The sequence below is a fragment of the Miniopterus natalensis genome, chromosome 17 (genome assembly GCF_054644295.1).
Source record: "Miniopterus natalensis isolate mMinNat1 chromosome 17, mMinNat1.hap1, whole genome shotgun sequence".
Lineage (NCBI taxonomy): Eukaryota > Metazoa > Chordata > Mammalia > Chiroptera > Miniopteridae > Miniopterus > Miniopterus natalensis.
This window is the reverse complement of record NC_142097.1, coordinates 26,590,407-26,610,438: the sequence shown is the minus strand read 5'-3', so window position 1 is coordinate 26,610,438 and position 20,032 is coordinate 26,590,407. Positions and strand designations below refer to the sequence as shown.

Sequence of the window (20,032 nt, the reverse complement as noted above, 5' to 3'; positions counted from 1 at the left end):
AATCTGAGAGGAAGCGGCTGGGCCCTAAGTGGCCGTAATTTAATTGATTTTATCATAAATCATCAACTTGATGAAGAACCCGAGGTTTCAGTGAAGTAAATTGATATTAATGGGAGTTTCTTGAAATGCAAACTCGCTGTATTGTTGGATTGTTGGGGCATCTTGAGCTGGGGAGGTGGATTACTTGTGTCCCAAGAGCAGGGAGCCTGGACCTGGAGCCCAGCACAGCTTTAGGGGGTAGGGAAAGCAGGATGGGAAGGGCAGCTGCAGACATACTGATTTCTGGGGGGCAGGGGCAGGCAGGGAACGGAACTTTGTGGGATGGGAGCAGAGTCTGACTCTGTAAAACCTGCTGGCCACCTTGGGAATGCTGGTCTCCAACTGGGGGGAGGCATTGGGAAGCTGGTAGGTGTGTGGGCAGAGTTGGGGGTCGGGTGAGAAGGCCAGGCTGGTACAATGGGTGCATTGAATCCTGGTTAAAAATTGCCAGGTCAAAGCCTTCTTCCTCTAATTATACAAATTAATTATTTACTGCTCAGGTTCCTATATCCAAAACCAGCACTTTTGACTTGGTGATGAAGGTAGAGAACAACCCCCCACATAAACACACATACAAATGGAAAAGCAGTAAAAGCCAGTGCAGGAGCCTCTGTGGGGGCAAGAAGGACCGGGATGGGGTTGGTGTTTGGTAGTAGAGGTGTAAGCATTTAAATCCCCAAAGGAGATATCCTCCCTTTGGCCGCGCTGGTGTCCCTTACTGTCTGAGCTTAGTTTATTATTACTGCTTCGTGTTGCTCACTTTTACATCAGCACACAGAGAAGCACAAACTCTTAGTCCACTGGAAAAGGACCTCAGAAGATCATTTAGCTCAACCCTACTTTCCGCACACATGCTCTAGCTTTACAGAAGGGTACACTGAAGCCCAAGGAGTTCCACGCTTAGGCTCATACAGCCAATCTGGAATGCCTAGAACTTAAGTCTTCTGACTTTCAAGCCTATCCCAAGGATGACTTAAGACAAGTCACTTCCTCACTCTGGGCCTCAGTTTCTCTATCTGTAACAATGGGAGGAGTGGACAGGATAATCCCTGAGTTCTCCCAGTTTTGACTTTGAGTAACTCTCTAGTGCTTGGGAACATCTCCCTTCCATACAGAAATTACTGCATGCTTATTTGCTTGTTTGCACCCACCCAGAGCAGTGGTTGGTGACTCAGACAGGTTCTAGGAAATCCACTGGAATCTGGACCATTCCTCCTCCTGAAGGTTGGAGAAGCCCAGACCTCTGAGAGCAATGGAAATAGAAGGCAGTGGAGAGGGGCTTGCTAGCTGGATTGGGCTGGAATTGGCATTTGGGGGGGGAGGACTGAAGAAGGAGGGCTTGACTTCATAGAGCAGGGCACTCTTCCTGCCGAGTGCCCAGCTGAGGCTGGAGTTGTTCAGAATGCAGTTCTTGAAGTCCCTTCTACCCCAGCCAGGGACTGAATTGTGGTTTTAGAATTTAGATTCCATAATGGCAGGCTACCCACCTACCTCCACCCCTAGCTTCACTGTGATCCCTGGGTCTTTGGACCCTCTCTTCCTAGGAGAGGGCAAATACAGGGTGTCACAGCCCTATACCAGATCTCCCCCGGCAGCCAGGATAGGAGGCCTGCAAGGTGGGTGACCTCCCCGCCCATCAATTCTTGCTTGTATTTTCCATCTCTTCCCCAAACTGGGAGAAACTAAACTTCAAAAGGGGTGGGAGTTTCTCAGAAGTTTAATGGTTATGAGAAGGGAAGTTTCTTGTAGGATCAGAGATATGAGGAGGCCAGGCAGAGGAGGGGAGGTTCCCAGACTGCCTTGGGAAGTATGATCAGGGATATGAGTTGTGCTGGAGGAAGTGGGAAGAGATGGGAAACAACTTCATCTTAGTTCTGGAAATCAGAGTCTCTGGCCAGATATCCACTTCCTAAAGCCTCACTGCAAACATTATTATGGGAGAATGGGGGGGGGGGAGAGAGAAAGGGCTGGCAGGTTCAGACCCTGGCCCTATCCCATTCGACTTCAGAGTTTTATATTTGGAGGCAATTCGGAAGGCCTTCCGCTGATTGGTCATTAATCCGGTGAGTTATTGTCTGCTAAACAGAGGTCACTGGGAGAGAGACATCCAATCTGTCAGGAGAGACCTGAGCAGTCACTCGCAGCGGCTGGGCCCCTGTTCCTCTCTTGCCTGCTTCTCCCTCCCTTCCCCAGCACCCCCCACCCAGCTGTCCTAGATTCGACCCTCTCCCTCCTGCCTTCTCTACTTTGTCTCCACATCGGCGGTGTGAGTTAGCTAGGCGAGGACAGAGCAGGACCCCGGATTCAGAACCCACACACGCCAGCAAGGCGCTCGCCGGCGGTAACTCCCACCTTGGCCCCGGCAGCCCCATGCGCTCTCGCTCTCGGCGCGTCCAGGCTGCCTCCGTGGTTACCGAGGAGCTTTTGCAAATCCCCTTGGCTGCCCTGTTTTCTCCTGCCTTTCTTTTCAACCCTATCGCTTGGAGTAGGGGGGAAAGTACAGCTTGGATTTTTCTTCTTCAACCCTAGTGGCCTTTCTGTTCTTTCGAGCCCCGTTTCTGCGGAGCCGGGTCTACACGGGCCTCTGCCAAGGCGCCAAATCTCCGTGCAGCTGCCCCTTTGTTCCCTCCGGCTCCGGCATCTTGGGGTGGGGTGGGGGAGAAGGCGGGTTTGGGCATCCAAATACCATGAGTGGCCTTCAGTAGCAATTTCCATTTTACAACCCCAGCTTAAAAATCTTTATTAATATTTAGGAAGAGGTGGAGATTCGGGTGCGTGTGTGAACTTTACAAGACTCGGCCGCTGCCACAAACTTGGGCAGTGAAGCTAGAAGAGTGTCTGGGAACCCAGACAGGACCAGAAAGAAACAGACTGCTAGATGCTTCGTTAGGCTCCCAGATCCCAGCTACTCTACCGGGGCGGCAGGATTTGGGGCAGGCTGAGCTGGGGGCAGCATCGTTGGTCACCCCAAGGCTGATAATCAGAAATCGATTTTAATGGAGCCAGCCAATTTGTGCTTCTTGAGAGAAGAATTTTCGTTTGCTCTTTGATGGGTTTTCTGGGGGGGAGGGAAGGGAAACTGACACGATCCCCCAAAGGCCTGGAAGGCTGGGCGCCAGCGATCTCTCAAGGGTGTTTACAGTACTCCATGTCCCCTGGTACTGGGTACAGATTAGGAGTGGGGGAGGGGAGTGCCAGTGCCGGAGAGAGTGCTCCGGCTTTTTGGAAACTGAGTCAGAGAGAAAAGGATGTCTGTGAAGAGAGACATTTTCTCTAATTTTTAACTTTATTATTAATTTTTGCCTTTAATTATTAGATTACACTTAGGTCTCTGTGTCTTAATCTTTCTCTCCATTTTTTTTTCAATTTCTCTCTCACATGCACCCGGGCGCGGGCACACACACACACACACACACACACACACACACACACAAAGTTGCTAAGTTTCCCCACCTTGAATCAGAAAGAAATTGTTCCCTCTCCTCTCTTTAGTCTACCCCTGAATCAGGACTTCATTGGCAGGGGTGAAGCCCTCTCCCCTCTTCTTCTCCAGACCCTAAAGTCTTCTCTCAGACCCCTATCGTGTCTCTCACCCCAAGTTCCCGGCCCACACTCCTCAGTGCCCTGCCTTTGTCCCCTGAAGTTTGAAACGTCCCTAGCCTGCATCAACACCTCAAACGAACGGGAGCCCTCAGGGCTGCCTGTTCTACCATCCAACCCCCCACCCTCCCAGTCCTAATCAGGGGCAATGGGCCAGCCAGAAATCTGCAAGAAAGGGAAAAAAAGGCAAGAAAGAAATCAAAATGGGATCTAATTGCCTCCCAAACATTTCAAATGGGCTCTGCTCTCCAGAATTCATTAAGAAGTCCCACTCCATCTCCTACCGCACTTGGGGGTGCATGTCCTGTGAAATTGTTCTCCAGGTTAGTTTTCTTGCTCCCCAGTTCTTCTTTTTGCTTCCACCCCACTGTGCCCCACTTCTTTGTGTAGCCGGAAGGGACCACAGTGAGTTGAGGAGGCTCCAGGAGGGGGGAATGGTCCACTGCTGTCTCTGGAAAACTCCTCCACCCTCAGCTCAGCTCAGCTCCAGCCCGATCCTCCTGCAGTCCGGGCTTGCAGGCCAGCAGCTGGCTGGGTGCCCTCCAGGCTCTTTTTATTCCTTGACGCAAACCTTTGTAGCCCCACAAGCAACCAGTTTCTTCTCTTCTCTCAATTTCACGATGACCTTCTCTAGCAACAGCTAGGAGCACTGGAGAGTCTGAGGAATATTCTTGACTTTTTAATTTTGGGGAATGAGAGAAAAGACCCAAAGGTGTTGGTTCCCTTAAGCCTCTGGAAGCCTCCCTGGGCCAAGTCCTTGACCCACCAGACCCAAAGCTACATAGAGTCCAACTCTGTAGGTCTCTAACCAAGGACTAGAGATCTCAGGACAGAGTCCTTGCAGCCACATACACAGGCAGCATACAAAGGCAGCCATGATCACTCTCTTTGAGGGTCCTGGCTTGAGCCCCAACACTGGGTCTGGTTTGGTGTTTTTTTTTTTTCTTGATAATACTCATAAACACAGAAAAAATGGCCCCCACCCTCCATCCTCACCTACCCTTTTTCTCAGCCACCAACTCTCTAGAGTTGTAGCATCTTTGGGAACATCACAGTGGGAGCTCTGCTTGCGGTTCCTGTTGCTAGAGGGTAGGGAGGCCATGCGTACCCCATCCCTTAATTCAGCAGGGCCCCAGGAAATCTGCTGCACCAGCCCAGAAAAGCCTGACTTAGGGGGCCTGGAAAACATGGGGGCCAGAGGAGCCCAGGGAACACTTCCTATGAGAATAGAACCTTTTCTCAGCCCAAAGCAGAGCCTGTGAGTGAGAAACGATAGGGTATGAGGGAAGCTTTGCCAGACACAACCACCCTCTCCTAGAAGGGAGACAATAGAATAGCTGGAAACAATCTCTCACCTTTGTTCTCCCAGTCCCATCTCTCCTGGTGCATCCAGATGGGAGAAGGCAAAAGCCAAATATTCTAACCAGGAGGTCACAAGGTAGTGACTGGTGCTATCTACGAAAAGTTAAGAGAACAAGTTTTCCGAGCTGCCTTTGTAGAAAAGAGACTGTCTGCCTTCTATTTTATCCCCTAAATCCAGAGTCAGCAGTTAGGCAGCTTTTGGAAATGTCCTGGTGCTCTTTTTGTCTCTTTCCTCCACCAGAATGACTCTTCCCCACCCCCGACCCAAATCTGCAGACACCTACATTCTTGGCTTCTGTCTTCCTCCTACAGGCCTCCCCGCCTTTTCCTGCCCTTCTCACACCCTAAGAAAAGTTTAGCTTTTATTATCTTCCTCACTTCTGCCAAGAACCATAATCTTGCAGAGCTAAGAGAACAAACAGGTTTGTTCTGAATAATAATAACAACAACATCAACAACAACTATCCTCAGTCTCTTCTGCCAGTACACTTAAAATTAAGCCATTTTGCTAGTTCCTCTCATCTTCTTAGAAGTACAAATGTCCTTATCACCTCTTGGCCCCTTCTGCCTATCCAGAGGTGAGAATCCTAACAGAAACTTCTCCGGGAAGTTCTTACGGACTACTGCCAGCCGGTCTTGAGCTGAAGCTAAACACAAGGTCCTCCTTTTGTCACCCTCTCTCTCCTCAACCCCCCCTCACCCTGCAAGATGGTCTGGATTTTTAGAATAATCACTCACCGCTTGTTGTCTGTTCTCAAAAGGGGGGGGGGGGCTGTTTAAAAAAATCTGGCCTTCCCCCCTACCGGCTGGAAACTGGGTCTGGAAATTTGTGGGGAGAGCGGAAGAATAGAGTGGGTGTGGGGGAGAGAAGCAGCAGACTGGGAGACTCAGATGGAGGGAGCCAGAGTGAGAGGGCAGAAGACCCAGCCACCAGTCCCGGAGGAGTGAAACTACTTAAAAAAAAAAAAAAAAAGTCCTAGTGTTCCACTGCAAATGAATGCAGAGGGGCACCCAGCACCCCACCCCCAGGGAAGACTGCCTTTGACTAGGCCTCCCAACAGCTACTTCACAATTAGCATAATGGTTACTACTGGGGTGGTGGAAGCTGTGAACACCAACTGGCTTTGCCTTGCCTTTGCTCCCCCCTGCCTCTCCTGCCAAAATGTCCATTTAAAAATTTACCTGTTCTTAAAGAAAGAAAAGAAAAGAAAAACCCCAAACCTTTGCTTTCTTTCCTTACTCACCCCTTTTGGGGGGGTGTGTAAAAATCCCCTCTCCCCCAATACCACCATCACCTTCCCTCCTTATCAGGCATCTAAGCTTGCTAAAGGGGGAGAGGTGGGGGTATGTGTGAGCTTGTGTGTGTGTGTGTGTGTGTGTGTGTGTGTGTATGTGTCTGTGTGGTTTTTTTTCCCTGTGCAAAAGCAGAGGCCATTGTTACGGAGAGTAGGGCGTACCAGTCTTATAGGGCAACCACACTGTGGCGACTTGGCCGTGGCGGAGCCCGGAGCTGGATTCTCGGCGAGCCCAGCAGCCCGAGCACCTTTCGGTCGCCTTCTATTTTTTTCCCGCTCCCCCACCCCCTCCCTCCTGCGCACCCCCGCTCCTAAGCGGAGTGAATTGAAGCGGACGCCGCGCGGCACCTCCGGCCGGTCTGCCCCTCGGGCTCCCCAGCCCGGGTGGCTCTTGGGGAGGGGGGGCGACGCAGCTTTAAACAGTGGTCTTTTTTTCCTTTGCCTTCAAGGAGGGGAGATTTCTCGCCTGCCGCTCGCGCTGGGGCTCGATGTGAATATATATTATGTCTGCCTGTTCTCCCCTCGTCGGTGGCTAAGGTAAGCTGGACTAAAATAGGCTATCAGTTTGTGAATGGCGGAGAGTATGTCTCAATGATTTATGGCCCATATGACTCCAATCTCGGTTCAAGAAGAGTTCACAAGCTTTAAGCTTCCTTCCACGCAGCGACTGACTCTCTCTCCCTCCCTCCCTCCCTCCCTCTCTCTCTCCCTCTCTCCCTCCCTCTCTCCCTCTCTCTTCCTGCTTCTCTCCTTTTCTCTTCTTTTCTTTCAGCAGCCCGATCCAGGGCAGAAATTTTTCTCCCGCTGATCAGAAGAGCCTAACCTTTCTCTTCCTTCCCTGTTTTATTTTTCTTCCTTCCATTATTATTATTATTTTTTTTAAGTCCTGGAAGATGGCCTGTCCCCTCTCCCGGGGCTTCCCCAGCTATTGTTACTCTCCCCGGCTTTTACCGGGCTGTGCTTGGCAAGGTGGGGTTCTTGGGGTGGCTCACTCCAGCGAGACCTTGGGGGGAAGCCAGGAGCCACCGTCTCCCTCCCGAGAAGCCATATGGAGCCTGGATTTTTCCAACATGGAGGCAAGGGAAATAGACATGTTTGGCTTGGTAGAGCTGCTCCCCACCCCCACTTCTCCTGGGTCCCCAGATCTGCGATCCCCCAGGCACCTTTCCCTCTTCTCCCTGTCCGGGCAGCGAGGCCTCGGCGCTCTCCAGCCGGGCCTGGCAAAGTCCCGGAGCGGAGTTGCTAAAGCGCCTTTTAATTCGGTTACCTCCAGCGCCCAAACTTGCTTTCGCCCGTAGGGCTCGGCCCTCAGCCCGGTGCGCTTGGAACCTGCCACCGCTAACCGGTTCGGCGACCTGAACGCTTTCCCTTCGCCTCCTCCGGCCCGCGTAGCTAGTCGCCGGCCACCGCGGCAGCAGCGGCGCAGACAGCCCGGCGCGGCGGCGCGGCGGCAGCCGGGGGCTAAGCCGCTGCGCAAACCTTCCGGGCCCTTTCTCCCCGGCGGCGGAGTCTCCATTCTTCCCTATCACGCTTCTGGCTCCTCCGCTTCCCACACTCTCCTGGCCTCAGTCCTGCAATGGTTTGCGGGTTTATTGCAGGGGGGGAGCGACAGAAATTTCGGCCTCAGGCGTCTAGTCAAATTATTGTTTTATTATTATTATTATTATCATCATCATCATCATCATTACTGCTGTAACAATCATTTAGACTAAATAAAGCTAGGGCCCAGCCAGCCAACCTCCTCCAACGTTTTTATTTTATTCTTCTATCTATTAATAACAAACTCAATTGATGCCTGTTAATTAATTCCCCCTTCAGCCAGGGCTGCTCCGAAGCTAATTTTGGTTAAATCATCAGAGGCTAATGGTAATAATAATAAAGGGATTGGGTCAGCCTGGTCAATTGAACTCCAGTTTTCCCTGAAAGGACCTGCTGCTTTGCAGACCCATGTGTATTTCCCAGAAACAAATTCTTCCCGGAAACCAATCGGAACTCAGGGCCACCCCGGCTTTCTTTTGAGTATAAATCTGTGCGATTAAGAAGGGGATTTATGTGTGGGAGGGCCTTCCTTCACCTACGCTCCTTTTTTTATTCTCCTATTTTTAGTTTTCTTTGGAGTTTGCCAGCTGGGCTGAATGAGATTTAAATATTCCAAACTCACATGTCAGAAGAGAGGGTCAGTCTGGAGGTTTTATGAAAAAGTGATGGTGAGGCATCGGGAAAGATAGATGGGAGGGGTGGGGGAAGAAGTTAGAAGTTTCAGAAGAAATATACAGAATCCTATGACAGCTTGAACCTTTATTTTTTCCGGCACACTTTAAAAAGGCTGCATGAAAATAATGATTGCATTATAAAATTTTTTTTTTTTTTTTTTTTTTTTTTTTTTTTTGCCTCAGAGAACTTTAGTAAACAGGGGTACCCTGTTTCCAATCCAGAGAATAATATTGTTCAGATTGCTTTGTTGACTTTCTTTTTTTCCTCGGGAATTTTTTTCTCTCTTTTGGAAAGCCTTTTCCCATCTCTTGGTAGAAAAGTCCAGCAGTTATCCAGTTCCTTTCTTCTTTTCTCCTTTTGAAGGAATCGAAGGAAACAAACTGTCAAGAAAAGGGTGGGAAAAAATTAAGTCTGGTTGAAAAAAATGGAGGGGGGGTGGTGGAGATCTGGGCCAAATGGTCACAGCATCAACCAGCCCCACCAGGGAATTGAAACAATCCTGCTCCATTTGGGGGGCCCCATAGGAGCCGCTGGCTGCAGGGAGTGTGAGGGGTGTCCCCAGACTTGGCTGAGCAAAGGCTTAGACTGGAGATGGTGATACCTGCAGCAGGGACATGGGAAAGGCTCAGTTCCTCTGGTTCAGGAGGTTAAAAGTCTTCAGGAAGTTTCTAGGTCAGGCCGATGTTGCTGTCTTTGTGAGGTGGGAGAGGAGGGAGAGGATTCCTTACACAAGAAGGCTCTCGGCTCAACTTGCCTCTTCTGTCTCTTTCCGAGATCTGTTTTTCCTCCACACGAGACTCTGCTTGGGTGAGAGACCTAGAAAGACATGGAGGGAGGCACGGACGGGAGGGGAGGCCTCCCAGCTCAGAGGAGCATGTTGATGATGCTTTTATTTGGGAGTCTCCCAAGTCTCCCCCTTCTTGAGCCACCCTATCCCAGAGTTGGGGTGGGGGAGATAGAGGGAGGAAGAGGGAGAGGTGCAGGCAGGAGAGAAAGCAATGACTCTTGCAGTAAGTAGTAAGATTCTATACCTAGCCAGTCCCCAAAGTACAGTCCTTATTTTTAAGTGGAAATGAAAACTGGTGGGCTTTGACTTTAAAATTAAAGCGCTGAAATAAGAAAAATCCATTGCATGTCAGGAAGTGGCCTCAGCATCTGCTGTGAAGATGTTGGGGTTGGGGAGAAGAAAAATCCCTATTGATGTCAGTTCCCTTTTCAGTTCCTAAGATGGATTCGAGCCCCAGTCCTCTTCTCCCCCTTGTGTCTCTTCTCTCACCCCGCAGGTCAGCGGCTCCGAACAGACCCCGGGAGGAGGGGGGCAGAAAGGGGAGGGGGGGTCCGGCGCCTCACGTGACCCCCGGGGGTGCCAATGTCCGGTCGTGAGGGTATCAGGCCCTTTCAAGTTGCCACCCATTGCCCGGGTTTCGCCCAGCGATGCAGAAAGCCACCTACTACGACAACGCCACGGCTGCACTCTTCGGAGGCTACTCCTCGTACCCTGGCAGTAATGGCTTCGGCTACGATGGTGCTCCCCAGCCCCCCTTCCAGACCGCCACGCACCTGGAGGGTGACTACCAGCGCTCAGCGTGCTCGCTGCAATCCCTGGGCAACGCCGGCCCGCATGCTAAGAGCAAGGAGCTCAACGGCAGCTGCATGAGGCCGGGCCTGGCCCCCGAGCCCCTGCCCGCCCCGCCCGGCTCACCCCCGCCCAGCGCAGCACCTACCAGTACCACTAGCAACAGCAGCAGTGGGGGCGGGTCCGGCAAAAGCGGCCCCCCCAAATGCGGTCCCGGCTCCAACTCCACCCTCACCAAACAGATATTCCCCTGGATGAAAGAGTCAAGGCAAACGTCCAAGCTGAAAAACAGCTCCCCCGGCACAGGTACCAGCTCTCTGCCTTCCTCAACGTCCGCTTTTGTCCGGGCCAGGAATGTCACTGTTGTTCTAGCACCCAGCCCCTAGGCGCCCAGGCGGCGGCCGGGGAACAATATCAGGTGGTGGCAGCAGCGCCGCGGCTCCCTTACCTCCCACCACCTGATGACCCCTGACCCCGTCAACACCCTCTCCCTCCAGTCACCCGCCACCCGAGCTCCTGAGAGCTCCAGAAGGCCGGGCGCTCGGCCTCAGCCCTTCCAAGGCCGCGAAGCCTTGAGAGGCTGCCAGTACACGCAGAGTCGTCAACGATTGATTATTATTAAGTATGATTACTGTGGGTATTAATCACAATCTCTCCGACTGCCCGGGGTCCCGGCCTCTAGGCACGGCAGCCTCTTCCAGCCACACTCCCGTGCCCTGCCCACGGATGTCCAGGTTCCCTCAAGGGTCTTCCTCGGCCACCCGCCCTGTCCACAGATGGGGCAGGAAGGGGGCGAGTGTCTTCCCGGACCTAGAATTGTGGACGTGGGAGAAAGCGTGCGCGAGAAAACCCAGCCCTCAATAAATGGCCATGTGGCTTTGTCTGCGTGACATGATCAAATTTTCATAAGCTGGGGCAGGGAGAGGAGAACAGGTCTCTTAATAAATGCCACTATTATAGAGTGTCCGCTAATGCGACGGGCGTGGGGGGGGGGGTAGCGAGGAGGAGGAGGGGATGGGAAGGGGAGGCGGTGGGGGCTCCGAGCCCAGGCCTGGATTTATTAAGAAACGATGCATTCAATTTCGGCGTGTTCAGTAATTATCTTTTATTTCATTTTCTCCCCTTCCTACCCCTCCCCCTCGGATCCAGCGGAGGGCTGCGGCGGCGGCGGCGGCGGCGGAGCAGGAGCAGGAGGAGGAGGAGGAGGAGGAGGAGGTAGCGGTGGCGGCGGCGGGGGCGGCGGCGGCGGGGGAGGGGACAAGAGCCCCCCGGGATCGGCGGCGTCCAAGCGGGCGCGGACGGCCTACACGAGCGCGCAGCTGGTGGAGCTGGAGAAGGAGTTCCACTTCAACCGCTACCTGTGCCGGCCGCGCCGCGTGGAGATGGCCAACCTGCTGAACCTCAGCGAGCGGCAGATCAAGATCTGGTTCCAGAACCGGCGCATGAAGTACAAGAAGGACCAGAAGGCCAAGGGCCTGGCCTCGTCATCGGGGGGCCCCTCCCCCGCCGGCAGCCCCCCGCAGCCCATGCAGTCCACCGCCGGCTTCATGAACGCCTTACACTCCATGACCCCCAGCTACGAGAGCCCGTCCCCGCCCACCTTCGGCAAAGCCCACCAGAATGCCTACGCGCTGTCCTCCAACTACCAGCCCCCTCTCAAAGGCTGCGGCGCCCCGCAGAAATACCCCCCCACACCGGCGCCCGATTACGAGCCCCACGTCCTCCAAGCCAACGGGGGCGCCTACGGGACGCCCACCATGCAGGGTAGCCCGGTGTACGTGGGCGGGGGCGGCTACGCGGATCCGCTGCCGCCCCCTGCCGGCCCCTCCCTCTACGGCCTCAACCACCTTTCCCACCACCCCTCGGGGAACCTGGACTACAACGGGGCGCCCCCTATGGCCCCCAGCCAGCACCACGGACCCTGCGACCCTCACCCCACCTACACAGACCTCTCCTCTCACCACGCGCCTCCTCCTCAGGGTAGAATCCAAGAAGCGCCCAAGTTAACACACCTGTGATGGGAGAGGGAGGGCGGGCAGGTGAGGTCAAGGGCTGAGGGAGAGCCTGAAACGGCAGCCTGGAGGCCTGAGGGAAGAGCCAGGGACGTGGTACCCAAGCTTCCTGGGAAGAACGGGCCCCGAGCTCCTTCCCTTCTTGGCCTGAGAGGTTGCTTTTTAAAATCTTCCAGCCCTTGTTCTATCTGCCTGCCTACCCACTGGAAAGGAATCCACAGCAGATTGGAGATGGTCCCCATCAACCCTAGGCCTCCAGCAATAACCAGTTGGTATTCTACGCTTGGGAGTGGGGTAGAAGAAGGAGGAAATAGGTAAACAAGGCAGAGAAGCACATTTTAAAAATACAGACGAGATGGCTAGGCCATCACCAACCAACTTACCTTTAGTTTCTGTGGGTAATTCCCCCAAATCTTGATTTTTTTCTCCCCCCTTGCAATTCTCCTTTAAAAAGAATTAGAAAACATTTCAAAACCAGGGGCACCAAGCACGCTTCCCCTCCACTTCCCCAATGCCTCAAATTTCCTCCCATCTATTTGAGGTTAGTTGGGCACTCCCTTTCCAGCCCCATATTTTTCTGCTCTAGGACATCAATATCTATACTCCGACCCTATCAATTACAGTTTTCAGAGGGCTCAGGGATGGTGAGAGATCTTGAAAGTCAGAGCTGTCTATATTATAAAAATATATATTTTTTCTTTTATGGAAAAGCTGGGAGGTGAGGGCAGGCAAATTGTCAGGACTGAAGGTTTGCCCATTCTGCTGGCTCCCACCCATCTCAGCTCCAGGTCCATCCCCCTCTTTCCACAAAAAGCAATCGGAGACACGAGGTTCTTCTACACTTTTCTTCTGTTGCTCTCTTGACTTAACGTGAAAACAGGGTATATTTTAACAAACTGTCTGTCCCAGGCAGGGGCTGCAGCTGGGCCTGTGTGCCTCGCTCAACCCCCTGACAGGACACTTTTGTTGCACTTAGAGTTTACATTTTAATGGATATAAAAACAACTGTGAGAGATGCCTGGGCCTGCAGGAGTCCAGCGTCGCTCAAAAAGTGTGTGTTCTAGTGAACATTTTCATATATATTTATTGGTCATAGCCTGTTAAAATATTTTCTTTTTTGTATTATTTATCCCCTTACATTATGTATTTATATGAGGGAAAAAAGAAAAAAACTGTACTTTTTTTAGTATTTACTTGTTATAAAGGACGTGTTTCCTGTCATGTAAAACCAGCTATTTTAGTTATTATTGTACTCTAGAAAAGAGCTGTAGATTTATGTTAAACTCGTACTTATGAGCAATTGTAATTAGTTCTAAAAGGCATGAACTCAGCTCCTAATTGTCATTGTATAGTCCTGAATTTGTAGAATTAGAGTTAATTCCCTCTTGGAATTTTCTTTGTTCTTCCGTGGTTACTTTTTTCCTTACTTAAAAGGGTTGTCTGTCAAACAATTCTTGAATAAACTTTCTGTTATCAATTTTATCTTGTCCTGGTGGTCCAATTTAGATAGCAGAGGGAGGCTGCTGACTGCCAAATTTCTCTCAAGGGACTAAGGACACGGGAGACCCTATCTTGGCCTTTTTGTCCACTGCTCAGGCGTCTACCTCCCCTCCCTGCCTCTCATGTTTGTATAGCTTTTCTCACAGGAGCCTAGGACATCCTGCCAAATCCTTTAGCTAAGATTTAAGAAACAAGCTGAGAGGAAGGAGGACTCTTGGGTGCTCTCCCTAGATCTTTCTGTTTGGCTTCTTTGCTTTTCCATTTTTCTCATTCCTTGACCTTTTGTCTTCTCACTCCTTTGGCCACAACTTCCTTGCCCAGCCACCCCCCCTCCCCGCCCCAGCAACAACAACAACAACAAAAATCCGCAGATTACAGCTCCTTCCAGGCAACCTAAACTTCACAGTTCTCTTCCGGAGCTACAAAGAAGTCGTCACGTGACCAGAAGCCCAACCACCATTGGGTCTAAAATGAAAACAAAGGAAAATGATTAATCTAAAAAAAAAAAAAAATCTAGGGCCTGGACTTCTCAGGTCAAACCTTAAAACTAAAGTGAAATTAAATTACTAAATAAATCTGGGGGCGGAGGGAAAGGCACCTTTGATTTCCCCTGCCAGGGAAAGGGGAGAGGAGGAGGGTGGAAGAAGCTGTTGGATCCAAGAGTAAATAAAATGGTCCCCAGGCTAATGTGCGGCTCTGTTTCCACGATCCTTGGGAAAACTTCATTTCTTAGTCGTGGTTCCATAAAAGTTTTATCACATTGGAGTGAGGATAGAGAGGGTCTGTCAAAGATGAAATGTCACCGCTGCGTCGCTGGAGTCGATAAGAGCGAGGAGACAGGGCGGCTGAAATATGGAGCTAATTCGTTGAAAGGGAAGCGATGGCTGCTTGCTGAAGAGTTGCATAATTCTAATTGTAAGCGATGCGCCCGCATTGCTTAATTAGGAGCATATATTTGGTAGAAGTGATGGGGGGGGGGGTGTCGGTGAGAATCTTTTCAGGCCCTTAGCCTTAAAGAGAGGGCTGATTTTCATTTTTATGTTGCATCCTGGCAGTCCAAGGTTAGTAATTACAGTCTTTATGCAACAATAAATAACAATAAAAAAGCAACCTGAGTTCTACACCCCCACCCCCCAGTAGGATTTTAACTGGACTCGGTTCATCCAAGCAGCAAGCAATTTAGCATTGGGTCAGGCTATAATTTAAAGGCATAAGAGCGTGCAAAGTTTGATTGAGATCAAATAACGCTCAAGGGTTTTTCTTTCTCTCTTCCTCTTCCCTGAATAACATTTTCTGAATGATGTAACTAGATGAAGCGCCATGTTTGGCTCTGGGGGTGCAGTGGATTGATTATTTAGAAGGAGAGAGGTAGACCAAGAGAGAGAATTTAGCTCGAGTTTGAAAAACAGAGCTCTGGCTTAACGCTGGATAGCAAACAAGAAAAATAAGGGCCGACTTAGCTTGGTGTCCCCACCCTTTTTTCTGCGAGATTCCAGTGCAAGCTCAGCAGCCAAAGTCATGGGGAAAATATCTGTGCTGTAAGATTCACAGCACAACAGGGGGCGGGGAAGCCGTGTCTCTGGGAAGGAGGGCTCTCTTGGCCCCTTTTAACACCCAAGTTTTCTGCTGTTCTCTAATCTGGCAGTAAAATCTGTCAGCAGGGTTAGGGAGAGCCGTATTTCCTGCAGGGACAGTCTTGGCTGGCGGTTGCCGGAGAAGCCCTCGACCCTGCAAGCCAGCTCGAGAGCCTGTGAAAAACCTTTCAGGACTTCTCAAGGGGGTAGCCGAGAGAAAATCTGCTTTCAGGCCTGACTGCCCAACTTCCAGATCTGCAACCACTACTTGGATTCTTCTGTGCCCCCACCCCACCCCATCCACACCTCCAAATGGTGAATTTTGCTTTCTTTGGAGCTGAGTGGGCATAACCATCTCTGGCCAGTTTGTCCAGTTCACAGTTCTCTCTGAGCCTTCCAGAGCTTGCCAGAGTCCGCCACCCCCTATCCCTGCAGCCCCCACCTCCAACTGGCTCTCCTCCAGCCCCACCCTTCCATGCAGACATCTCTGTCCTTTTTAAATACTCACCACCACCCACGCGGCTGTTACATTGACAGAAAGTTTCTAGTTCCAGCTCCCGGCTGAGTTGCCATTTCTCTGCTAACCAGCCTTCTCCTTCTTGCTGGGCAGCTCAGAGCCAGGAGGGGGAGGGGAGGCCAGAGCCGTGGGAGTTCTCCAGACAAACTTTCCACCCAACTCAGCGGCCTTCCCTCTGTCCCCATTACCCATCTGTTTCCCCCGATCTCCCAGAATCACCTTTCTCTTGTGCTAACACCACCCACCCCCAGGCCTTTTAAAGGGATGTGGAATTTCGGCTGTTCCCTATGCTTTCCCAAAGAGCCAAATTCTTTGATGCCAAACGAGGGAGCTGTCAGGGGGCTAAGATTGATCGCCTCATCTCCTCTCCGTCCCTCTGACCCACTTATTTAAAAATCTTCCCCCAGATCGACTTTTCATTTTCTGCTTTGAGATCTGGTTTACCACCAATTGCTTTGGGGCCCTAAGTCTTGTGCCCCCTCCCTCCAATAAATTACAGCACTCCCTAAAGTTCAGACTATCTCAAGCCCTTTAAAATAAATAACAAACAAAAATTCCCTCTGTGGCCAGAAAAGGAATATCATCTCAGTGGTCATTATTTCCACCCCCTCCATGTTCAGGGAATTCTTTCTTGACAGTGATTTTTTGTTTGTTTTTTACTAGCATAATGACAAAAATGGGAGGGGGCATCTCTTTGTCCTAGGGGAGAAAATCCCCCCCCCCATATGGACCTGAGTTTTGAGAGTGCTCTAAGTTAAATAAATCAGTGGCTACCTTGGTTCTTGTTCCTGGGTATAGATACAGATACAGGCTTGAGGCTTGAGTAGGTGCTATGCATTTTAGATCTTGACTGTTGAGGGGGCGTGTCATAGAGGAGTGCAGATGCTTCCAGGTGAGGAAGGCAGGTGGACATAGGGGCAGGGGCAATGATGCAAACACCCGGCAGAAAGGGAGCTGAGACCACACAACTATGGAGGCCAGAGGCCCAAAAGGGCCCCTCACCATCTATCTCACTCCTCTGTGTCAGCCTGGGAGTGCCTGTCGATTTTCCAAGATTTATCTGTTGCTTTTGGAGGGTGGGATGGGGATAGTGGTGCTGATGATTGTAAATCTCTTGTCTTCTTTATTGCACCTTAACACTGACTTTTCCCAACGGGTTGGGGGGAAGCCTCTTTCAACTACCTCTTCCTGTCACTTTCAGATCCTCACCCAACCTTCTCTTTGGCGGGGATGGGGAGGAGTGTGGGGAACACTGCTGGCCATGTACAGAAAGCAATGTACTCTATTAAAATATTTAGAAAAGAGGAAAATCTCTCCCTTAGATTCTCTTGTTTTCCAGGCTTCTGGAGCCTCTCATCCTCTGAAAGAGATGAGGGAAAGGTTCCCTAGTTTTTCTGGAGAAAGGGAGGCTTTGGGGATAGGGAGTGAAGGACTGGGGGGCTCACGGTGTCCAGGTCGGGGGTCCTCTAGAGTTTTTGAATCAATTAAAGCAAATAATGCTCTCTGTTTTCCACCAGGCCCAGACGAGCGATTGGCCGAGTCTGGTCCCGTGACCACGAATTCCCTGCAATTTCGCCGGAGTCCTGGGTTTAATAGAGAGAGTCCCCATACGCTTGTATTTATCAGCAATATACAATTATAAAGGCCTCAAATTAAAAAAAAAAAAAAAAAGAGAGAGAGAGAGACAGCGAAATCTCCCCCTCCCAAAATCGCTCCATCACATAAACCTGGGGGGGGCAGGAGGGGGGGTCCCTTCCGATCCTCCCTCCTGACGCCCCCCCCAGCAGGCCCCCTCCCCCACCATTGAAAGCCATGAATTTTGAATTTGAGAGGGAGATTGGGTTTATAAACAGCCAGCCATCGCTCGCCGAGTGTCTGACTTCCTTCCCCGCTGTCTTGGAGACATTTCAAACTTCATCAATCAAGGAGTCGACGTTAATTCCTCCTCCTCCTTTCGAGCAAACCTGCCCCAGCCTCCAGCCCGGCGCCTCCACCCTTCAGAGACCCGGGAGCCAAAAGCGAGCCGAAGATGGGCCCGCGCCGCCGCCGCCGCCGCCGCTCCCCGCCGCCCCCCTGGCCCCCGAGTTCCCCTGGATGAAAGAGAAGAAATCCTCCAAGAAGCCGGGCCAATCTGCCCCGTCTCCTCTGGCCGCCTCCTCGGTCCCAGCGTCCGGAGCCGGCTCGCCCACAGGTCAGGAAAAGGGGTAGGGGTGGAGCGAGGGGCAGCTAGAATTCGGGGGGAGAAACGGGTGGGGGAGGGAGAAAATGTGGCGAGCCTGTTGGGGTTCCTTGCCCCGTTGGTTCCAGGGACCGGGAAGCAGAATAGACCGCTGGGGTTCAGGCCTGGCCGCTGTCAGACACCCCCACCCCTACCCCCAAGCAGAATTTGGAAGCTGGTTGGGGAAGAGCTTTTTCTCTGCTAGGAAAAGGGTGTTCGGTTGACCTTTATCTGTGTGGAGGCATGAAAGTGTGTTGTTGCTGGCGCTGAATCTGGGGGCTGGAAAAGATTCGGTTCCATATCCCCCGGCTGTTACACAAGAGGGGGAACCCAAGAGCTAGGGAGGAAAGAAGGTGAGGAACAATCTTTCTTTATGCGCCCTCTCCCCGGGTGGAGACCGAATTAAGGGGTCCACGCGGAGGACTTGGGGGAGGCTCAGAGGTTCTGGGGGCACAGAGGAGCCGCTTCCTAACCCCTTCCCGGCCCGTGGGCGGCTCTCTGAATGCTTTGCCCTGACCTGGGCCGGCTGTGCGGGCGAGAGAGACGGGAAAGAAGAGGGAAAAGCAGCGAGAGCGAGCCGCTGTGGTGGGCGGGCGGGAAAGGGCACGGCTGCTACTGTTTCTGGCGGATGGAGTAGTTTTTATTTCAGCTGAACTGAGGTTGGGAGGAGGATTCGACCGCTCTGACGCCCCGTCTGCTTTCCCAGCAGATGGCCCCGGGCTGGCGGAGGCGGCCGGCGGCGGGGCGCGCAGGCTGCGCACGGCTTACACCAACACGCAGCTGCTGGAGCTGGAGAAGGAATTCCACTTTAACAAGTACCTGTGCCGGCCGCGCCGCGTGGAGATCGCCGCCTTGCTGGACCTCACCGAGAGACAGGTCAAAGTCTGGTTCCAGAACCGGCGCATGAAGCACAAGCGGCAGACGCAGCACCGAGAGCCGCCCGACGGGGAGCCAGCCTGCCCGGGCGCCCTAGAGGACACCGGCGAGCCCGCCCGCGAGCCTGTGGCCAGCCCCGGCCGCCCCACCGCCTCGCGGGCGGCGCGGGAAGCCTGCGCTCAGCTTCCCGAGGTTGCGCCAGGGCCCCTGAGCGCTCCGTGCGCCCTGCCCTTGGCCTCTTACCGGGAGGGCGCGGGGGCGTCGAGCCCCGGCTGCGCCCTGAGCGGGGCCGACGGGCTGGAGCCGGAGCTGTTGCCCGAAGACGCCTTCCCTGAGCGGCAGGATTCGCCTTTCCTGCCCGACCTCAACTTCTTCGCGGCCGACTCCTGTCTCCAGCTGTCCGGAGGCCTCTCCCCCAGCCTGCAGGGCTCGCTCGACAGCCCTGTTCCCTTTTCCGAGGAAGAGCTGGACTTCTTCACCAGCACCCTCTGTGCCATCGACCTGCAGTTCCCCTAACCGTCTCCTCCTCCCGGCCTTTCTGTCGTCGCCCCCCTCCCCCAGGGCCTCCAGGACCCCCCAACCCCCAAGTGGTTTAGACTTTTTTATGTATTTTGCTGAAATTCAGGTATTATTGAATTAGCGTTTAACCCACTTCCTTTTTTCTCTCTCTAAAATATTGGGCACTCGGGCGTCTTTTTGAAATCACAGAAAAATTCCGTTTGGTAGACTCCTTCCAACGAAATCTCAGGAATAATTAAACGGGGGGGGGGGGGGGGAGGCGGGAGCGTGGGTTCTCTCAAAAGAACTAGAGGAACCTATTTTCCTCTTTTTAAGTTTTAGACCGTAGATTATTTATTAATCTTTAATAATAGGAAAAGGGGAAAGTATTTATTGTACATTATTTTCATAGATTAAATAAATGTCTTTATTATACGAGAATGAGTGTTTGTGTTGGGACGCAGCCCCTTCCCGCGAAGCCCCTCGGCCGGTCTGACTCCCTGGGCTCCCGCGCGCGGTTTGTCTGGCGCTCGGCCGGCGAAGTCCGGGTGGTGCAAAAATGGCTCCACTCCTCCCGCGGCTCCGAGAAGACCGGAGGTTTGCTGGAAGCTGGGTCACCTCGCCACCGCCTCACAGGTGGCCTCTGGCCCTGCGCGGGTGTTCCCGGGCCTCTGCTTGGACATAAAGGTGGGCGGGTGCCGGGAGAGGGTGTGCTGCCCACGGAAGAGGGTGCAGGAGGGGAGGCTGGGAC

The 20,032-nt window shown here is 52.5% G+C and overlaps 2 protein-coding genes across 3 annotated transcripts; both read left to right on the top strand.

Moving 5' to 3' along the window:
* The first annotated feature begins 9,944 nt into the window (after positions 1-9,944).
* On the top strand, positions 9,945-13,580 carry HOXB3 (homeobox B3). The gene is made up of 2 exons (XM_087825625.1): positions 9,945-10,392; positions 11,236-13,580. The coding sequence occupies exons 1-2, from the start codon at positions 9,945-9,947 to the stop codon at positions 12,102-12,104; spliced, it is 1,317 nt and encodes a 438-aa protein (XP_087681751.1). The 3' UTR covers positions 12,105-13,580.
* Positions 13,581-17,501: 3,921 nt separating this feature from the next.
* On the top strand, positions 17,502-19,570 carry HOXB2 (homeobox B2). 2 transcript variants are annotated; one of them, XM_087825624.1, is made up of 2 exons: positions 17,502-17,880; positions 18,617-19,570. In XM_087825624.1, the coding sequence occupies exons 1-2, from the start codon at positions 17,502-17,504 to the stop codon at positions 19,297-19,299; spliced, it is 1,062 nt and encodes a 353-aa protein (XP_087681750.1). In that variant the 3' UTR covers positions 19,300-19,570. The 2 variants fall into 2 exon arrangements, with proteins under 2 accessions (XP_087681750.1, XP_087681749.1); XM_087825623.1 differs by having other exon boundaries at positions 18,614-19,570.
* Positions 19,571-20,032: the final 462 nt, after the last annotated feature.